At 46.4% G+C, this 22,056-nt stretch overlaps 1 protein-coding gene across 1 annotated transcript; it reads left to right on the top strand.

The window, feature by feature from the left end:
• Nucleotides 1-1,776: 1,776 nt before the first annotated feature.
• Nucleotides 1,777-13,550, top strand: GABRP (gamma-aminobutyric acid type A receptor subunit pi). Its single transcript, XM_058815394.1, is given in 9 exon segments — nucleotides 1,777-1,883; nucleotides 1,885-2,033; nucleotides 4,916-4,983; nucleotides 6,591-6,808; nucleotides 7,668-7,750; nucleotides 10,064-10,201; nucleotides 11,417-11,569; nucleotides 12,097-12,290; nucleotides 13,236-13,550. Coding segments are annotated over 9 exon segments (1,425 nt in total).
• The last annotated feature ends 8,506 nt before the right edge of the window (nucleotides 13,551-22,056 follow it).

Raw genomic sequence — 22,056 nt, forward strand, 5'->3', positions numbered from 1 at the left:
TAGCAGGGGCTTATCCCACGTACAATCAATGGAGCACAGAGTTACAGCACTTCTGTGAGGCTGGGCAGGGGAGCCTGCGACTGAAAGAGGCTGAAACTGCCGTCTGTGGGCAGGATCTCTCTTGGCTTCAGAGTCTGACTGCTCTGGGAGCTACCCACACATTCTCCTGTTTACTCAATCCGTTCCTGTGGTGCCATTCTCAACATCAGCTATTGCCATCCCATACTGAGAGGAGAGGAGAGGAGCTAGAATTTGTCAAGGACTTCAAGACCTGAGTTGTCACCAGGGCTTTTTATGTGGTAAGTGATAGAACATGCTGAAAAATGAGACTAGTCAGGAAAAAGGGCAGGAGCCACTGCGTATCAGGTATGTTAAACATCAATCTGTGATGGTTCTGACTGTGCAGCATTTCTTCTCCCTGTCTCCTTCCCTTAAAAAAATTAAAATAATTTTTCTTTAACCACAAGACTTTGTCTTTCTTTTCTTCTTTACAGACAAGCAGAGCAAATACAGAAACAATCTCCAAACATGTTCTGCAGATATTTTTCCTTCTTTGGTCTGTGTCTTTTCCTTTCAACTCAAAGGTAAGTGTAGAGTTCGTTTTGTTTTAAAGGGAACATTTGAATGATGTTTCACATAAATAATGTGGGTCAAAAGGAAACTATACTTCTAGTTATCCAGCCCACCCAAAGGTGGCAGGGTGCAGTCAGGGATGTGGTATAGGAGAGAGGAATCTTCATAGGTCCCTAAACCACATCATGTCCATTAACAGTGCAACCCCTGATTTCCTGTTCAGAACCAGCACAGGCTGTAGTTCTTTACCAGAAATGCCTCCCACAAGGTTCCCAGCTCTGTTATTACCATCCTTGGTAGTACAAGTCCCAAATTCGTTGACGTGTTTACATACATACTGTGTAACACCTTATTCTGCTGTAAGGTCCTGCTTAATCTAAATCCTGCAGCTCCAAGGCCCTACTAACCCAGCTGTGAAGGAAACAGAAGAAAAACCCTTGCTGAGAGGTGTGAGTAACTCCATGGCTGCTTACTGCCCAGAACAGGGTCCTGGCACTGGGAGCAGCAAAGGCTCTGCCTCCCACCTCCTGCTGCCCAAAGCAAGAACAAACTCCCAACCTTTCACTCAGTTACACTTTTCTCAGGTGAGGCAGTGCCACCCTGCACCTTAACACTCACCTTTTACAGTCCAAACCCTATCTCTCTCACTGTCTGTGTGAGGGTGCAGATCTGTCAGCCTCATAACACAGCTTCTGCCTTCAATGACCAGCTACATCATGTAAATGTTGACATTGTAATCTAGAGTTGGACCCTCAGGATAGCCAGCAGCTGGAGCAGCACTGCCCACAGAGCTGAGGGGGTGTCTGTGAAGTGCACAGTCCTCCACCTGTCCCCTCCAGTATTCTTCCTGACAGCAGCTGTAGAAGCTGACACTCACATGTTATGAGGATGAAGCTTATTTAGGGGACTAGAGATTAGAGAGGAGGAGCTGTTGGGCTGCAAGATTTGTCTCAGGTTGTCATAAATGGGAGGAAAAAAGCAAATAATATTCCTTAAATAGACTGTACAAGAAGGAGTGGGAAGGGGAGATGGGTTTTTTTTTTTCTCAGGCTTGTGATCTACAGATCTTGTTTGATTTTTCTGTTTGAACAGAACATTCTTAAGATACTGTGTGTGCAACCTGTAGCTATCAGCTGAGGCAATTTGCCATTTTCCCACCTCTTGAAGGTACTAATTATTCAGCCAGGACAGCAATGTGAGCAAATGCTTGTGATTTCAATTATCTACTTGGTTTTAATAACTATTTTATACTGTTTGTTTGTTTGTTTGTTTGATCACAAGCCGGAAGCAGCTGCAGCTGCACACCAGATACCCAGCCCAGCCTGTAACAGTTGGTGTTTGTGTCCCCAGGAGCTCTCGGGGTCATGGATCCAGCTTGCATGGCAGGGCCACCACGTCCCTCCCTGGATTTGAGAACCTCACCATGGGGTACAACAAATACCTCCGGCCCTACTTTGGTGGTATGTTGGCTCCACACAGGGGAGCATTTAAAATCGGTCTGTAACGCTAATGTGGAGGGGAGAGCAGGCTTTAACCTTGCTGCAGTTTCAAAGGTTGTGTTTCTTTTAAATTAGTTGGTGTCCCAGGCTGCCCTCCTTTCTCTGCAGCCACTGTTGTCTTGAATAGCTGGTGCACGTATGTGTGGGGCTTGGGTTCAAGTCCAGCTGTGAGGTGAACAGCAGGGAACTTATAAACTTTAACATCCCTATGAAAGACTTGACTAAATAACTGAATTCTGCTCTAACTATAAAAGCTTTTGTTTAGAGCCTGACCCTTGTGATTTTCTGCTTTGCTTTTGGTCACGTACAGCTATTATAGCTATTTATGCAGCTCTAGAGGAACAAAGCCATTCTTCTTGCCTTGATTATTGACTTTTGACACATGCTTTCACCTCACACTGCAACACAAATCTGTTTCAAACCCTTGTGAGACTCTGGGGAGTTGGGAGCAGGCAGGAATTTAGGAACTTATCTGAGGCTATTGAGCAATTTGGGTATCAGGTCTCCCACCTTCCAGGTTAGTGCTGTCATCACACAGAGGAACAGGTTTCTCAGAATGACATTCAGAACCTAAAAAGTATCATTGAAAGTTTTAGAAACAACAATGACCATTTTAATTTTTTATTAATTTTTATTTTGTGCCTGAACCATTAATGAAACCTCACTTGGCAGAAAAAAATTCCCATCAGCTTTCACAATGCCATGGATATTTCCCATTGTAGACTGACCTGCTGCTACTGGCAGCCCTGAGCTTCTTCCTTTTTCTGGCCATGGTAATAAGAGTCTGAGACAATACAGAATTTACCATTGTGCTCTGCCTAGAATGGCTGACCTGATGCAGGATTAGAAAAGCTCCTCTAAATCCTGTGACACCAGTGAGCAGATGCTTCTCTACAACAGAGCAGAGATCCACTGCATCTGCAGCAAATTTTAAACAAATCCAGCCAGGATTCTGGTGTGACCTCCCCTGGAGGCCGAGGCCTCACAGTTGTGTCCTGTGCTCAGTAAATGCAGTGGGTTTGAGTCTGAACAGACAGACACATGAACAACAGCTGCTTTCAGAAATACACATCTTCTGCAAATGAAATTAATTTATGAACCCGTTAAAACAAACAATCAAAGCCAAAACCACCTGGAAAGAGTTTCAGAAATGGTGTGCATTGGTCGTTCCTCGCTGTGACTCCTGTGATGAGCAGCAATTTCAGCAGTTCCAGCAGGAAAGGCCCCGCTCTGTTGTCACGCAGGCAGAGGGGCTGTGCTGGAAAGGGTCGAGCTGCGCTCGGAGCTCCCCCGGCATCGGCGGAGCCCGGCCTGCCGTGGGGTCGCCGGGTCTCTGTGTCCCTGTGTCCCCTCGTCCTCGTGTCTCCCTTTGTCCCAGTGTCCCTTTGTGCCCATGTCCCCGTGTCCCTTTGTCCCCGTGTCCCTTTGTCCCCGTGCCCCGTATCCCCAGGTCCCCCTTCCCCCTGTGTCCCCCTGTGTCCCCTGTGTCCCCCTGTCCCTCTGTCCCCCTGTCCCCTTTGTCCCCGTGTCCCCCGTCACCGTGTCCCTCTGTCCCCATGTCCCTGTGTCCCCGTGTCGCCGGGTCCCCGTGTCACTCTGTCCCCCTGTCCCCATGTCCCCCTGTCACTCTGTTCCCTGTCCCCCTGTCCCCGTGTCCCCCTATCCCTGTGTCCCCCTGTCCCTGTGTCCCCCTGTCTCCGTGTCCCCCTGTCCCTTTGTCCCCGTGTCCCCCTATCCCTGTGTCCCCCTGTCCCTCTGTCCCTGTGTCCCCCTGTCCCTGTGTCCCTCTGTCCCCCTGTCTCCGTGTCCCCGTGTCCTCGTGTCCCCCTGTCCCTTTGTCCCCCTGTCCCCCTGTCCCCGTGTCCCTCTGTCCCTGTATCTCCCTGTCCCCGTGTCCCCCCGTTCCCGTGTCCCTCTGTCCCCGTGTCACTCTGTCCCCGTGTCCCCCTGTCCCCGTGTCCCTCTGTCCCTGTATCTCCCTGTCCCCTTGTCCCCCTGTCCCCCTGTCCCCATGTCCCTCTGTCCCTGTATCTCCCTGTCCCCGTGTCCCTCTGTCCCCGTGTCCCTCTGTCCCCGTGTCACTCTGTCCCTGTATCTCCCTGTCCCCGTGTCACTCTGTCCCCGTGTCCCTCTGTCCCTGTATCTCCCTGTCCCCGTGTCCCTCTGTCCCCTTGTCCCCCTGTCCCCGTGTCCCTCTGTCCCTGTATCTCCCTGTCCCCTGTCCCCGTGTCCCGGCCGGTGCTGCCCTCTGGCGGTGGCTCGCGGCGCTGGCGGCTCTCGGTTCGCGGCCCTGTCTCTGGCGGGAGCTGGGCCGGGCTGAGGCCGCGGCTGCTCCGCGTTTCAGGAGCGCCGGTTCTCGGGAACCGGGACCTGCTCTCCTCTCGGTGCCTCCTCGCCAGGAGCCAGGGCTGCCCAGCACCCCCTGAGCTGTGGGAAGCGCTCTGTGCAGAGGTTCCTGGCCTGGCCGCTCCGTGCCTGGCGCGGGCCGGGATCAAGGGACAAAGTGGCCCTGGCTGCCTGTCCGATGGCAAATGCCCCTGGAATGCTGCTAATCTAAACTCTGAGCTCTGCAGCCAGTGTCAATGGGTATTAATGGATATTTGCTCTCTGGTACCACCACCAAACACAGAACTCCACCTCCCTAACAGTGGCAACTGCATTTCAGATCATAGAATTTGTGAGCCTAATGCTCTGAAACTGTGTGTGACCCTCTGGGCCTCTGCAGTTTTAGTGACAGTGAGTGAGGCTGGGGACAGTGCCCACCCTGCACAGCCTCCTGAGTGGCTTCACTGTGCCCTCCACACTTCCCTTCTCTCTGCTGAAGCATTTCATTCCCTCTGCAGGAGAACCTGTACAAATTGCAATGAGTCTGGACATTGCAAGTATTTCTAGTATATCTGAGAGTGACATGGTAAGTGAAAAAAAAATTTTATTTTACAAGATTGAGATATGACTGAGAGACTTCACGTGTATTCCTGTGTATCCAGCACAGAAATGGTAATTTTGAAACTGCTTTGCTGTTGGGGGCTGTTGACCACTTTCAGCAGTGGGATGAAAACAGAGCTCATTTTTGACTGCAGACTATTGTCCTGGTTTAGGGCTAATTTGGGAGGAAACTCCCAAAAGGGTTCCTCTAGAAAGCAGATTCAAGTGGCCGCTCCCTCAACTGGTTCCTGAAAATATTTCCTTGGAGATAAATGGAAAAACCTGGTTATTTAGCAAGCAAAGTATACACAAGCATGAAAAATTAATAATATTAAACAATAAAACCTCTTGCTGTTCTGAAGAGATGGCAAATTCAGAAAGTCCTTTTCATGCCCTGTAGCTTGGCTCATCAGTCTGTTATCAGTCCCTCCCGTGCTGGAATGCCGTGTCCTGGACCCGGTGGGCCACAGGCATGAGCTCCTGGTGTTTTTCTGGGTTTTCAGTCTAGAGGGGTTCAAACAGTTCCAAGAAAAAGAATGAAAAACACAGTTCAGGGAACTTCTCTGCCTCTGCTAACTAAAAACTAACTAAAAGCAAAGGAGAGCTCTGTCCCACTGTCTGTCTGTGCTGCAGACAACCCAGTCTGTGAGAAGGAATGTGGGGGAGCAAGTGCAGTTTCTGAAAACAAACTGCACACTTCTTTTCTCCTGCTTCACTTTCAGAAGCAGTTTTAAAGGTGCAGAACTTAATATCCAGCATAAACAGAGCAGACAATTAGGAATACAAACATCTTAACATCACCCTAAGACAACTGTGTAGATGCCATCGTAATGTGGGCTTACAAGAAAAAAGAAGGGGTTCCAAAAGTCCTACTGGTCAAAAACTCAGCACCTTCTGGAAATCAGACCCCATGGAAATAGAAAAAAATCAATCCTGTGCGGCATCCCTTGTGAGAAGGAAGTTGAATAGTCCAGCAGTGCCTGTGGTGTCCAGAAGGCTCAGCAAAGCATCAGCTTCAGAGCCAAGTGGCGCTGCTCGGGGGCAGGCCAGACTCAAGTTAATCCCAGTGTTCTTAGATTCAAAATTCCTATTAAAATAGAAGGCACAAGTTTTCTTTTTTGACTTGTTTGGGGTTTTTCTTAAGGTGTCCCTGACATAACAGGTTGGATTCACTTACCTTTTTTCCCCAAAGTGCCAATGCCTCCTTGATGACCAGATTTATACTATGAGTGGAGTTTCCTAGCTCTAGGCAATGACTGATCTGTAATGTCAATGGCTTGTGGGGTGGCCTCAAGCATGCGCTTCCTATCTGTTCTCTGCAAAATGGGCACAAAGGCATCAGTTATAAAAACTGCCTATTAAAAACATAAAGTACTGTAAATTATAATCTTTAGTCCTCAAACTCCACACCTTAGAGTGGAAATGCATTAGAAATATTACAGAGTGAATGAAACTGTGACAAAAGTGAAGCTTGAAGCCTGGCTGTGCTAGGTTGAATAAGGATGTGTTCTGTGCCCTGTCACACACATGGTGTGCCCAGCTGTGCCGTGCAGGTGCCTGGACACACCTGCCAGGCTCCGCTCTGTTCTGCAGGATTTCACAGCCACCATCTCCCTGCGGCAGCGCTGGACAGACCCGCGGCTGGTCTTCCACGGCAACAGGAGCTTCACGCTGGATGCTCGCCTGGTGGAGCTGCTCTGGGTGCCAGACACCTACATTGTGGAGTCAAAGAGGTCTTTCCTGCACGACGTCACTGTGGGCAACCGCCTCGTCAGGCTGTTCTCTAATGGCACTGTCTTGTATGCCTTAAGGTACAGAGACCTCCAGCTTTGCTGCTGCTGGCTCAGAATAGATTTCCAGAACTACCCTGGACAGGAGCAGGTACCAGCTGTCACAGGGCATGGGTTTGGGGTCAACAAGTCAGCTGTGAGCATTCTCTGCTGATCCATTTCCCCCTGTTCTGGCTTCCAGAAATGCCAGTCAAGGATCAGGGTCTCCCATCATGGTATATGCTGTATCCTGAGGCCTGCTCAGAAAGCTCATGAGTTTAGGTGTCACCTAGGAAAAATCCAGCTAGATGGGGGCACGGGAGGAATGGAAGGAGGACATCACAAAGTATAAGTTCAACTGATAGTGGGAAACCATTTGCTTATCCAGTGACGACTTCTGGTTTTTTACCAAGAAGTGTATTTGTCCATGAACTGCAGAAAGGCACCCAGCACTTGAGTTAGCAATTCCTACAGTGCTCTCCTTAGCTTGCATTAACTGAGTCCCAGTTACCTCAGCTGCAGAGCAAAACTCACCTACTTCCACATCAGAGAAAGGCAGAGTACGTGTGCAGTTAGTCACTGCACCTCAAGTCACAAGTACTGACTCCTTATTATGAGCAAATTGTAGCAATGGGGAAAAATATGTGACTCTGCACTCTATATCCCACCAGATCAAAGCAAAATTCCCCCTTGGGCTACATTTTCATTGGGGTGGCTGCAGAGAGCGATTGTTCTTGAGGGTTCTCAGTTAATTGTTCAGGGTTCTCAGCGATTGTTCTTGAGGGTTCTCTTCATATTATGAATCCAAATAATCTAACTGACAGAGCAGAGCTTTGTGATCCAGTTTGCTGTGTAAAATCTGCTTTTATTGCAATTTTCAGAGTTCTTTCTCTCCCTACAGAATCACTACTACTGTTGCCTGTAACATGGACCTGTCAAAATACCCTATGGACACCCAAACATGCCGGCTGCAGCTAGAAAGCTGTAAGTATAATGTTCTAGAAAACTCTAAATTATTTATTCATAAGTAACTACACATCTTGAATATTTGGATTAAGCATGGCAACTTTCTGGAGTAGATTTTTATTCCTGCAAATTATAATGTCCAAAAGAAAACAACTTCTGTGTCATCATTCTTTAAAGGTTTGTGTTGTAATCCACAGCCCAGAAAATTCCTGTCACTGTGCAATTTATGCAAAAAAGTGGTAATAAAGAATATTTATTAAAGTGTAGATAATTAAATCTTGCACAGAAAGGATGAAGTAATGTTGGCTGGTTTTCAAAATTCAGATTCTTTTGAACACACAGCTTCTTCAAAACTAACTTGCAAGGTAAGTACCTGTGACAGAGTACAAGAAGGAAAAATTCTCACATCTTTAGCTAGCTAATACCTGTTGCAGCCCCGAAATCCCCACTGTCAAAGGACTTGGGGAAGGGTCGTTCTCACTAGAATGAGAGTTGAATGTGGCTCTCAAGCTCCTGAGCTGAAATCAGGGCCAAACCCCGGTGTGTGATACCTGCCCCCCCACTAGGGGAGGGGATACAGAGGATGGGACCCTTGTCAACAGAAGAGTGTCAGACTGAGAAGTCTCAAGAAGAGGAATTATCAGTGAGTTCTGCTCTCAGTTAGATTAAAAGCTCACCTAAGGCAATGCTGGCTGAGAAAGACTCCAAGGCAATGTGGGCCACTGCAGGGTTGCTGTCCCAAAGCTCAGCCAGTGCAGTGCTGCTGCTCCAGACCTGTGATGAGCATGCAGCTCCTGCTGCACGACACAAAACCAAACTTCCACCATCCCAGCATGGAAAAGACCAGATTTTTAACTTCTGGGGTTGCAGCATAAAGCATCTAGGGAAGAACATATTATTTTCACATTAAAATCATATTAGTTCACCATGGTTAACTTTATTACAAGGAATAGCTGCTGAAATAATAATGATTGGCCTCTTCTGCTAAAGTGGAGCATGTTTAGTCCTGGTTTAAAACTGATTGGGTCCTACATCATGCTCAGTTGCAGTATAATTCCAATGAAATTACATACATATTGCCCACTGGAGATTTCATTAGGATAAGTGCCCAGAAATAATGCTATTTAAATATACACCAGATGAATTAACAACAATCTATCACTTATAAAATTTTCCTGATTAACCACGATTTATAAAACCACTTAGGAACTTTGAAAAGTCACATGCTTAGGATTCTACTCAGGGATTCATGCTCTGGACACCTAATTTAGGAGTTCATCACGCCCAAGCTCTGGTAATTTGTGTCTAATAAGAAAACACAATTAGATGTAAATAGAGCTGCAACTTCATCTGATTTCTTCTACCAGGACAAATGGTTTATTACCAGAATCACAGCGTCCCTACTCATGGTCTCAAAGAAGGGCTCTTAATAAAAGAATTAAATCAGTGAAACTGATGGACTTGTTTCCTAAATTAAGTCAAATTTTTGAAGGGAATGGCAGGCTGGCAACTCAGTACAAGATTTACCCCTCAGACTGAGGTATCCCTCAGTCTAACGTGAGGTTATGTCATCCCTGGAGGTACACACTCAGATGGCACTCATATGGAGTCCCACTGCTTTGAGGCAGGAATTTGGTGTTACCTAAATGTTGTGCGCATTTATTTGTCCTCAGTAACTTAATGCCTTTGAGGATATGAGGAATGATGTGTAGAAAAGGTTGTTTTTATGAGCAGGTTTCCTGGACAATGTGTACCCAGTCAGAGGAGCCTGGTTAATAACCACATATCAAGTCTCAGCTGTAAGCTCCTGACTAACTGAAAATGCATTTTCTGATGTTTTGAAGCACTTGAAGAGATGACTCAGTGAAATGTGCTTCTGCTCTGTGGTAAGGGGCTTAGTGAGGTCTGAATTCTCTTTCTTAACCACTGTGTTTCTCCTGCTCTCCTCTCAGACACCAGAGAGAGAGTCTGTGTTTGAGGGTTAACCACGGCAGTACTAATATCCCATTGTATGTAATCAAGCTGTGCATGACAGCAATGGATTATCTTTGAAAACATGAATAGCCCATGAAAACAACTGCAGCAGGCTCTCAGCAGCCTTGCAGGTTGTGTGTCGTTCCCAGAGGGGTGTGTTGCTGTCCACATGTGGAGCAGCAGACCAAGGGCAGTGAAGGAAGCCCAGCCATGTCCCCGCGTGGTCAGACACAGCTCAGGGGCCTCTGTCCAGTGTGCAGTGCCAGCATCAGGGCTCTGCTCCCCACAGGAGGCAAAGCAGGCACAGCTGGGCTCTCCCTGGCCACAGCAGTCACACAGTGTCTGTGTTCTCCTCAGGGGGCTACGATGAGAACGATGTCACCTTCACCTGGCTGAGGGGGAACAGCTCCGTGCACGGCCTGGAGAAGCTGCGGCTCTCCCAGTACACGGTGCAGCGCTACCACACCCTGGTCTCCAGGTCACAGCAGGAGACAGGTAAAGCTGGGAGAGCAAAAAGCACTGAAAGCTCTTGGGTATTCCCCCTCCCATCTCCTCTCCTTCTGTGGGCCAGGATCGTTTGACTCAGTCCTGAACCAGTAAAGCCTTTAGCAGATCTTAATCTCACAAAAAGAGATGAACTGAAAGGTGGTGTCATCCTATTAGTTGCAGTCAGGATATTCTGTAAGATGGAAATCCACAGAAAGATGGAAGTTTAAAATATACTGTATTCATTTGATGTGTTTTAATTTTTTTTTCCTTCTTCCTATTTTCCTCCACACATACCTGAAGAAACTCTATCCCTTCTATCCAGGTATGCAGTGTATAGGTACTGTGGAAAGCAATGTTTACAGTAACTAGGAGTAAAATTAATTGTTAAAATATACATTTGTTTGTAAATTACAATTCTATCACAATGGAATAACATATTTTTGTAGATCAGAATTCGATGTCTTTTTCATTATCAGTGTAAAATACTCTTTTCTCCAATTACAGATAGTATGAAAGGGGGCAAGACTTCCTTAGAATGACAAGGTTTTAAAAATAACAGTGTTTTGTTGCTTTGTTGCATACACAGCCATGAACAACATGGACTTTGTTTCTACACTTCAAAGGGACTTGTTGTTTATAGAAAAGAAATACATCCTGAAAACAGTACTGTTCCAGCCTCAGAACCCTTATGTCAGTATTTACAACAAATTGGTTTTTAAAAGATGGAGAGCTCAAAAATATACCATTATCACAAATCATTAATGAAAATGTGAGTCTGATTCTCTGCGATGATAAGGCACAGAGGTGCTTTGGGATGTGAGCCCGAGCCTGCTGACATCAAGAGACAATGTTTTGTCTGTTTTTCAGCCATCAGGTAAGGCTGAGCCTGGCACTGCCCTTCAGAGCAGGTGCTGGGAAAGGTGCTGTGCTGAGTGTGAAAGGGCGGGTGAGATCATCAGCCCTGCTCTGCTCGGAGCTGAGGCCCTGCTGTGACATTCCTGTCATGCTCAGGGGCAGGAACCCTTTGCAAGGCAGCTGCTGTTCAGATGGGGTTGTTCAGATGCCTCTTTGTCAGTGCTGTGTGTGTCCTCCCATGTCAGGTGTGTTACCTGCATAAGCTCTGCTGAGCTCCATCAGCTGGTGCTGGTGCTGGGCTGTCCCAGTTTTACTTCAGGGATCCTTGGGAACCTCACATTCACCAGTCTGTTCTTTCATAAACAGGCAGTTACCCACGACTGATATTACAGTTTGAACTGAGGAGAAATGTCCTTTACTTCATATTGGAGACCTATGTGCCCTCCACTCTGCTTGTCATGTTGTCCTGGGTTTCTTTTTGGATCACACTGGACTCAGTGCCTGCAAGAACCTGCATTGGTGAGCTCTTGCCTGAAGAAGGGAGAAGATTTAAGCAGACAGAGGAGCCTTTGAAGGCTGGGTAGATGGTACTATTCTTGAGCTACCTGCTCAGGGATAAAGGGTCTGCTGGCCTCTGCTGTTCTTTGGGGCAGAGCTGGGTTGGTGTGGAGGAGATGCTGTGGCAGGGACACGTGCCCACCTGCAGGGCTACGTGTGGCTGAAGCTCTCAGGAGATCCATTGCAGAGTAGAGGACAGGGCACAGGTGGTGTGTTCTGGAGAAAGCAGGATGGAGGGATTTCTTTACTGAAAGCATGAAAAACAAGAGAGCCAACTGCCTGTTGGAGCCAAGCTCCCAAAGGCAGGGAGAGCCTGTGTGAAGCTAGTGATGCTACAAAAGTATTTCAGTTGCTATGATGGATGATTTGGATTTGGTAAGAAGTGATGTGCTTTAACTGGCCAGCAATGGAGAGCAATGACATGAACAGAAGGGTAGGCCAAGACTTCTCCAAAGTGTCCACAAGAAAAGTGTCTCTCTGTTTCCAAGGAGTTACAACAGTGCTTTCTATGACAACTCTGATGATCGGCTCACGAAGTTCACTTTCAAAAACCAACTGTTTCATTAAGGCCATTGATGTTTATCTTGGCATCTGCTTCAGCTTCATCTTTGGTGCCCTTGTGGAATATGCAGTGGCTCACTACAGCTCCTCACAGAAATGTGCAGCTAAAGTACCAAAAGAGGTAAGGCCCAAGGTACCTTAATGAGGCCAGTGGTCTTGGACTGGCAACAATTAGTTCTCCATTAAGTGAACAAGACACATGGTCTTCTTGCTATGGATACATCAACAATGCTTCTCCTAATGGGCACTAAATCTAAACTTTTGTGTGTAACAAATACATGAATAGCACAGGAATGCTGTGTCTCTGGCAGACTTGTGAGCAGCAGCCTTAGCTGGCAGTCCTGTTGGGTTCACAGGACCACATCCAGAAAGCCAGAAAGGCCCTTGGGCCAGGCACTGGAGTGGGTCCACAGCCCTGAGTTGAGCTCATGTGAGCAGGAAGCACCACTGCTCCTTTCAAATGCACTCAGAGAAGAGCCAGTATAACACAACTCTTCATTCTTCTATCAAATAACTCCAATAAGGGAGGTGCTTCCCTCTGCCAGAGGAAAACTGAACCCTTCTTCCTCCTTTCCCAGAAGACGCTTCCAAACATCTGTCCCACAGTGTTGTGTGGGGACTGTGAGAGTGAGTTGTTCAAGGGCTCAGCTTTAGTGTGAGAAATTAAATAATCAGGTATCAGTAAACTGGTACAGGTAAACTGTAGTCCAGTTGTCATCAAGGGCTCAAATCCTGTTGGGAAAAAGGAGGTTTCCCACTGCAATACTGAGTTCCCAGCCATTAAGCTGCTGTGTAGACAGGAAGTGATGGATATCCTGTAGGAGATGGATGTTGGATTACCCAGAGTAAAACTTGCTCAAGGATCTGAAAATATCTCTAGAAATACAGTGGTGGAAACAGGCATCTCTTGGACCTCAGGCCCTCCTAGGATTAGGCAGCAGCTGAAAGGTGTGTTTGAGTATTGGGATGACCACATATGAAGCTGTACTCTTATGTCTTTATCCTTATGGTCTTCCTCCTCTGCAGGAGAAGACAGACCTTAAAACTGTCCACTCTTGTTTCCTAGGGGCCTACAAATGAACTGACTGAAGAAATGGAAGAAGTTAACATCACCAACATCCTCAAAAATTCCATCACGAGCTATAAACAAAAAATCAGCTTCACAAGCATTGAGATTTCCAGTGATAATGTTAACTGCAGTGACTTGACCATGAAAAATCATGAGAAAATCAAATGTGTCTTGAGGAACAAAATGCACAGGATCATTGGTTATTTCACAATTCAGAACCCTGGCAATGTGGACCACTACTCCAAATTGCTTTTCCCTTTGTTTTTCATGGTGGTCAATGTGTTTTACTGGGCTTATTATCTATATTTTTAGTAGAAATTAGTTGCTTCATTCTCCTACTTCAGCAGGAGAGGAATTGTGCTGGAGGGCATCCAGGTACCTAACCTCAGTGAATTCAATGTGGACAAAAAGCTTCCTTGTGTTTCCTGAGGTACCCAGCAGAAGTGTGTGAGGTGTGCATGCATCAGCAGCACTGACTCTGACAGCAGCTCTTCAGCTGAGTGGCTGTGCTGGGCTCTTCTGCTCACAGCTGCATTTCATACCACACCTCACCAGGCTGGAGATGGGTGTGCAGGACTGCACTGGCAGCTGCAGAGCACTACAGGTGGCAGAATTATTTTGGTAGATTGGAACAGGTTGGAACCTTCAAGATGAGATGTCCCAGAGGATGAATAGGATCATGACTGTTTTTCTTTGTTTGCCAGAGAGAACAGAGGGACTGTGATTGCCTCCTCAATAGCTGCTCTGTTGCAGTGAGAGCCCTGAGGCAGCAGCAGGAGCTCAGTGCAGTGCAGCACAGTGGGATGCTTCTGTGCATGGTGCTGCTTTGTCCTGGATGGTGCAGTGCCAGGATGGTGATTCAGTACTGCAGTGGTGCCTCACTGCTTTAACCTGTAACTCACTGAGGTAACCCTCACTTGCTGAAGTTCTCCATCCCTGAGACAGATGGAGGGTTGTTGTTTGTCGAGCTGCATTTTTTCAGAGATTTGGGAACATGACATAGAGGCAACAAAATAATTTTGTAACCCATCTCTTATACTCTTCCTGCTGCACTGCACGTGAACAGATTCTACCACTTTCCATGTCTTCCTCACAAATTATTTTCTGTCCTGGAGAATGCTTCCTTTGGCCTTCACTGCTACAGGCAGCTCTCACTCCTTGGCAGCCACAGGCACAAGCAGCCATTTGTCATCCCCTCCTTTACGTGGCTGTGCAGCTGTGGCAAGCCAGCAGTGCTGCTGGGTGTGAAACGTGCATGGGTTTGGGGCAGGCTAGTCTAAATCACCCTTTCACTCTCTCACTTTCACTTTTAGGCTGAAACACTGTTACTTTTTTGAGAAAAATCATATTCTAAGTGGGCTCTGGAAACTACCTGAAGTCAGCTTTATTTATCCTGCAATCAGCAGAAGCCAAAGTTTTCTTTTAAAGATAAATGAAATGTGGCCACACAGTTACATTAAAGAACCAAATTCTATTTGGTACTGTATAGCTTAAGAATACTGAAAGTCTTTATTTGCTGTTTGTAAAATGAACGTTTTATGGCAGACTCCCCACCTGGCACCCTTTTTTGGTCTGTGCTGCTCTCATCCCTGAGAGGGGGCAATGCTGCAGGTCTGTGGGCACAACTGGGACTGCCGGCAGTGGCTGCATTCAGCAGAGCTCTGGCTGGCTGAGGCCTCTCAGTTTGTAGCTTGTGTTAGAGTCTCAGCATGCCGTGTTTGCTTAGCTTAAGGATCTCTTCTTGGGGGTTCCTAGAGAAGGTGAACAGAGCACATGAGACTATAGATTTTTTTACCTTAATAACTTTTTATTGAACCACTTCACCACACTGTACTTTGAGAGGTCTAACCCACATATTCATAAATCATCACTTTAACAAAGAGCAGCACAAGAAGACAGAGGGGAACAGGCTGACAATGGCAAGCGGATAAACACAAACTCCAGTAATGAAGTGTTGGCTTGTATATACTGGCATTTGAAGTCCATTCCATAAAATGTAATAAAGTGAATGTTTGTGATATGAACACAACCCCTCAGAGAGATTCTCTACCAAGAAAAAAATCATCTCTTCTCTCTCTATTGGTTTCTTTCTTTAAAACCCAACTAAAATGCCATTATGTGTTTTACACTAGTCACCAAATATTAATGTTAATAAAAGGAATTTCATTGTACAAAGCCCTCCAAGATGATCGAGTCCAGCTGTTTCCCCAGCCCTGCCAAGGCCACCACTAGCTGCTGTTCCTAAGTGCCACATCCACATGGCTTTTAAATCCCTCCAGGGATGGGTACTCCACCCCTGCCCTGGGCAATCTGTTCCAATGCCGCCACCTTTCCGTGAAGAAATTTCCCCAAAATCAACCCTGAGCCTGCCCTGGCCCAGCCTGAGGCCGTTCCCTCTGCTCCTGTCCCTGTTCCCTGGAGCACAGCCCGACCCCCCCGGCTGTCCCCTCCTGGCAGGAGCTGTGCAGAGCCACAAGGGCCCCCTGAGCCTCCTTTGCTCCAGGCTGAGCCCCTGCCCAGCTCCCTCAGCCTCTCCTGGGGCTCCAGCCCCTTCCCAGCTCCCTCGGCTGCTCCTCACATGACTTATGCCACAGACCCTTTCCCAGAAAGGCCTTCTCCAACCTGCACAATCCCTGATTTCAGCAGGTGGCTGCTCTCAGGGCTTGCTTTCATTTGCCACAGCTTTTGTTATGACTTTGCTGGCACCAGGGGTGAATTTCCCTCAAGAGACAGGAGTAGTTTATGCAAGATCCATGTGCAGCAGAGACAAGGTGAGAGAAAGTTGCTTATATCACAGCTTGGACTCTGGTTGCTTTCCCAGAGGAAGACCAAGATAGAATATCTCTGCATTCACTGTCATGGAGAAGACTCAGTACTGCTGCGAGAGAAAGCAGGAGCATCTGAAGGAACATCCCCCAAAACTTCCTCTCTGTGCCTGATTTCCTGGCTGGTTTTAGGGACAGGTAGTTTTTGCTAATGTGACTTTGCATTATAAAGTTTCCTTTGCTTTGGAAAATATTAACTTTGCTCCATAGACAGACAGGCCCTACAGTTATAGCTGGAATATCCTAAATACTTAGTTCCCAGTAATAATAGGCTAAACTATAGCACCACTAGAGGCAAAACCTACATTATTTGAAATGAAACTTCTCACAAATATCCAGCTATGAAGTAATTTTATATCAGTTGCTCTTATATAAACTGGAAAAGGCAAACTGTTCTATCCATCAGCATTAAGGTTTGCAATAAAAATTACTCTGTATTTAGGCTTTCCCAGGAAACACTGTGGTTGCCACCCTGATGAACTTTGCTGGTAGCAGCACCAGTGTCAACTTTGAGCTTCAGCCTCCTCGTGTTCCTCCTATCTCTGCCTCTGCAGGAGAGGGATGGATGGGCACCCACAGCAGCCAGAGATGACGCTGCTGCTCAGACTGCTGCCAAAAGCACCTTGGAACACTGTTGAAGTCAGAACCGTGTCAGGGTTTTCTATTTTGTTTTCTTCCAGCCCCTCTCCAAATGCTCAGAGCACATTTGTTGCAGGTCTGCCGCAGGAGCCAGGCCAGTTTTCCAACATCCTACTGCATGTTGAACCCAGAAGGGACTGAGAATAGCGAGGGGCACACATGGGTGTTGCTGGACACTTTCATGCCAGCCACACCCTGGTGGCAGAGGTAAGTGGGTGCCACCCAGAGCCCTACCTGTATTTGCCACCCTTTGCTGCCCACTGCGTGCAGGCCCCCAGTCCACTATGCCATTTCTCTCCTGCTGCTTGTAGCTGGCAGTGTGTGCAAGGCTCTTTCTTGTGTTGCTTTTTGATTCTCTGGGTTTGTGGGCCAAGGTCTCATGTGTTTTCCCCAAGCCCTGCTGTATCTGGTAGCACTCTCATGTCACTGGTGATGTACACAGCAACTGCCTTTGACACACAAATTGCTTCACTCTGCATGAAACTGCAGTAAAACATGCCACCTGAAAGTACTGTGGTCTGTGCAAAATAGAGGGCTAATGGAAAAGTGTCTCAGTACAGCTGGTCTGTAACTGAACAAGATAAATCTGGCCATAACAAATCCAATTTGGCTGACCTAGCTCATTCCAGAAAAGAGGTAACAGAGACCTCACCCAACCCTGCTCACACTTCAGTGCAGATACCCCATGGCCAGAGAGAGGTCTCATCCAATCAGCCATCTGGGCCTGCAAGATTCAAAGCCCCATGAAAAGGGCAGCCATAAGAAACTCACTGCTGTTTGCTGATCTTGATCAGTGTGTTGTGCCGTGTGTCTGTCTCCAGCCCAACACCCCATGTAACAGAAAAACATTCCCAAAACAAAGGCAGAAGGTGGACAAAAGTTCATGGCTTCCTCTCAACAGGAAGAGGAACAGTGATGGCTTTTGCTTCTATACAGCAATATGTGGTGGAAGGGTACAGAAAAAGGGTGAAGAGGAGCAGGCTAAATTTGCCCGGCTAGAAATGTGGGCAGGGCATATGGGTGAAATGTCCTCCTGGTATTTTCTGTGAAAGTCTCCTTGCTGCAACTCTCATCTCTCAAGAGAATGACTTCAGGGAAATGCTTGATTAACAGCTGCTGGTGTTTCCAGCATCACCTTTCATTCTGGGATGGGAGGCTCAGGTGTTTCTGGATAGGGCTGCAGAGTTTTCAGAAATTTGGTGTACTTGAAGGACAGAAGAGACACTGAACAGGCTTGAAAAGAACCCTTGATATATCTGGCCCCTTGGAAAGAAATAACTTGTAGGAAGAGGAGTCAGTAAGCCTGTATTGAAACAAATCCATCAGCTGGTACCAGCACAGTGCTATCAGGCACTTCTTTCATCTTTTTAAGTTAAAATTTGTCTGCAGTGACCAATAATGAATATGCTGAAATACATAACAGGAGAAATCTACAGTGAGCCACTGTTGGAGACAGGTGCAAGGTGAGTCATCAAAAGTCTGGTCAAAGCCTTTCATGGAAAGGTCAGCTTACAGGTAGGGGACAAACACTGATTTTGATTTTTTTAAAATTATATGTTAAACCCTAAAAAAATGAACCTACATTTTAAGCTACAAAGAAAAGAATGAACATCTTATTAAAATATGCAAAAATTATAATTATACAATTATAGTCTAATAGCTCTTATAGTCTAATAGCTCCACTGTATTTTGCATATTAGGGAACAATTGCTTTCTTAAAGCTCATAGCAGAATCATTTACTTGATGCTGGAGAATAAGTTAATTATGGATCTCCTGCCTTTGATTAATGCATTTAATAATCATGTTACAGTAGGATTAACTTATAGTTCATGTGCTTACAGTACTAATGATGAGATGAAAGCAGTGTCAGCACATTGGACTGGCCCCAGAAAAGGCCCTGTCTGGAGATCCCAGGGCTGCCCCAGTCTGCATTTCTGGGAGGAGCCAGCACATGGCATCAGTCATGCCCATTTGCCACTTACCTCAACAAAATTAAATACTGCTCTCAGGTGAGCTAAGCACCTTGACTGAAGCTCAGTTCTGGATACTGTGGGTGGAAAAGTTTTCCCAGGAGATGGGTACAGTAGCAGGTAATGCATGTACCCACTGGGCACAGCCACCTGAAGCCTGCTCTGAGCCAGTACAACAGGCTGGACATTCTTTAATGCTTCTTTTGGGGACATAATACAAGTATAAAATTCCTTGGATAGAAACACATGGAATCAGCCAAGATTTCCTATTTCTAAGGAAGCTCAATTATAGGTAATTAGTACAGCCTAAGGGACAGAGCACTCTAGCTTCTAAACTTGACTCCAAATGTTTAAGGAGAGGAGCCATTGCAGGACAGAGAAGGTAGAAGGAACATATGGAAGATTTCTGTATTTTGCTGTTATTTCATGCAGGATTCCTGTGCCTATGTAGGAACCAGGTCTGCAAGTCTGGCAGGAGCTGAATTGAGAAACCATCACTTACTTAAAATTCATGTTGACAGAAATAAAAACAGAATAAAGAGCCAAACCATATTTTGACTGGAGGAGCAGTATCTCAAAAATCACCAGCAACAGAATTTCAAATTGCATCAGCCACATACCTTACTTATTATGATACAAAGCAGAACAATGTGATACAAATCAGAAGCTGAGCATAGTACAGCCCTGGGCTGCTTTGCCGTGTCCCCTCCCTGCCCATCACCCAGCCTGTGTTTCCACAGGAAGGTGGCAGAACTCCTTGCACTGATCATGCCATATGGAAATACCGGGGAAAAGCCAGGGAAACTGCTGCACAGCCAGCACAGCCCTTCCTGCTGAGACCAGGGCACGTGAATGCTGCTCCATGTCCCTGCTCAGGACACGATGCTCCAAGGTGTCATTTCCCAGCTGATGGCAGCCAGCTGCCATCCCTGCTGGGGCTGTGAGCCTCCAGTGGCCTTGCCCTGCCTGGAAGCACAGGGCACAGTGCTGCTTGTCCTGCAGCTCCAGTGCTGACATTCGTCCACGGCTGCTTGTGTTTGCTTCTGGAATGTACTTAGGGTTTATTCAAGGTTTGTGCTGAAAAGCAGCACTTTTCCCTACCAAAGCAACCTTCAGGGATTAGAGACGTCCTGAAATAATGCATATTTTATTCCTGAAGCAGATGGAACTATGCCTTTAATGTGCCTCTGAAAACCCAGCTGTGCATCTTGCTCTCTCTCCCTGCTCCCCTCTGCTCTGACTGCCACACACCCATCCAGTGTGGGGAGCTCTCCTCAGCTTGTCACAGCTGCCTTGATAATGAAAGACATTCAGAGATTTACCAGGCCACTTCTCCATGTCATACCACAGTGCTTTAACCTCAATTTGTTCCAGGTGATCTCAGGAATCTGTGACCCACTAACCCTCAGCTGCAGATCATCTGCCAGGTGGCAGCTGTTTAAACAATACTGCAGGCACTTCCAGTTCTTCATTTAGAGGCTGAACCCACCAAGAATTCCGATTACATGAGTCAGGTAAATGCCAAAAATGCTTTCTAGGATATCTGTGATGGGTTTTCTCTGTGCCAGCTCCCAGAAGGTGCTTCCTTGCAATACACTCACTGTTTTTCAGCACTAAGATCCCAGGTTTCCTGCGAGATGCCAGACAAACCTCACCCTGCCAGGGGTGTTGCTGGCCTGCAGATCCTTCCTGCTTTAGCTCCACTTAGCACAAATGGCTTCACCCCTATAGACATTCCTTTACTTCATATGAGTCTTAGCAAATCCTTGTCCTATAGGTACTCCTCCCCTACAGCTGGAACATAAGCTGTACAGACAGATAATGAAATAGACTGTGATGACTAGACCCTATAATGCAAAACTAAATATCCAATTAGGACTTGATAAAGAAATGTGAAATAAAGCACATCAAACTGGACAAAATAATCAATTTCCCATTAAATTGAGGTTACTTTTTTTCTGACTCTCAATGTTAAAAGCATCAATTACACACATAATTTACTTGTTTACAGTCTGATTCAGAGTTCAAAGCAAAAACTTGCACATCCAGAATATGAATTATCCCAGTGATCAGAGGAAAAACTCAGTGCCCTGGAGGTGTCTCCAGGCTGGCTTTGAAAAGTGTGATCAATGTAGGCTGGGGGAAATTGCATTTTGTGCTGCTCAGGAGAAGGAAGTGATTTTGAAGCAGCTTGCTACTTAACTGAAAGGAAGAGGCAATCTCAAATGGTGCAGAAGGTACGGGAGCTGAATTTAGGAAAAGTTGTGGAAATGGGATGAAAAGTAAATATGTACCTCAAAAGATTTGCCTTTGTGAATGCAGCCAGAGGATGCAAGGCTGGTACAACAAAATGCATCCTTCACTGAGCTTATGCAGGGACTTACACACCGTGAACAGAAAAAAAAGAGGAGGCAAAGCTGCTTGTGAAAGATTTTAAGTAGGCCACAAGTATGACTTCTCTTTTATTTCAGCTTGTTAACAGTGCCCTAGTTTTATGTGCTTATCTTCAAACTGCGATGCACAGGATTATTTGAAGCTAGCACCCAGAGACATTTGCTGTGTAGCTAGTGGTGATCTCTGACCCATGGCATTGAGCCATGCTTGCAGGGCTGCAGGTCCACAATGCTTCACTTCCAGCCCCACAACCAGGAAGATGAATTGCTGGTGAGCTGCATGTGGTTTGAACAGTGGTAACAGCACTCTGTGGGCTACAAAATCTCAGCAGCAGGGCAAAGGGAGGGAGGTTTCTGCCAGGAGATAGGGAGGACATCTAAATCCTGAGATGGAGAGAAATGGTGAGAAATGACCCTGCAAAGCCATCTTCCTGAACTGGCAGCCATATACACACAGGAAAAGCATGGAAAGAAATCCAAGCTACCTCTTTCATCTTCCTTCATAACCTGCAGTGTAAGCACATCTTAAGAAACTAAGGCAAAGAAGTGCTTTGAAAAGATGAGCACAGCATCTAATACTTCAGCAGAATCTCCTTCTGAAGCTGCAGTAGTTTGCTCAGTTTGCCTATGCTCATTGTTCTTAGAGCCAAACGTGGACCACGTTATTTTGTGTTGCAAAGCACGGACACCTATAAACACCGAGCAGAAAATACATGGAGAGACAAACAATCAAACAATGGGTCCTTCAATGATTACAGGCATCTTTCCTCTTAAACCTGAGAGCTCAAAGTCAATTGCAGCTGACTTGGATTGCCTCTTGATTGTGTAGAGCCTGTAAATAAAGTGTTAATTCAGAGCCCTTAGCTGTGATCAGGAATGCATCACATTTGATGTTGCACCAAGCTCTAGTCTCTAGAGTACTGGCCAAGCCCCAGGGCACTGGGGTTTGGGTGCTACTTTGTACACATATTTATCTTTTTGTGGACATCT

Source organism: Ammospiza caudacuta, chromosome 16 (assembly GCF_027887145.1).
Source record: "Ammospiza caudacuta isolate bAmmCau1 chromosome 16, bAmmCau1.pri, whole genome shotgun sequence".
NCBI lineage: Eukaryota > Metazoa > Chordata > Aves > Passeriformes > Passerellidae > Ammospiza > Ammospiza caudacuta.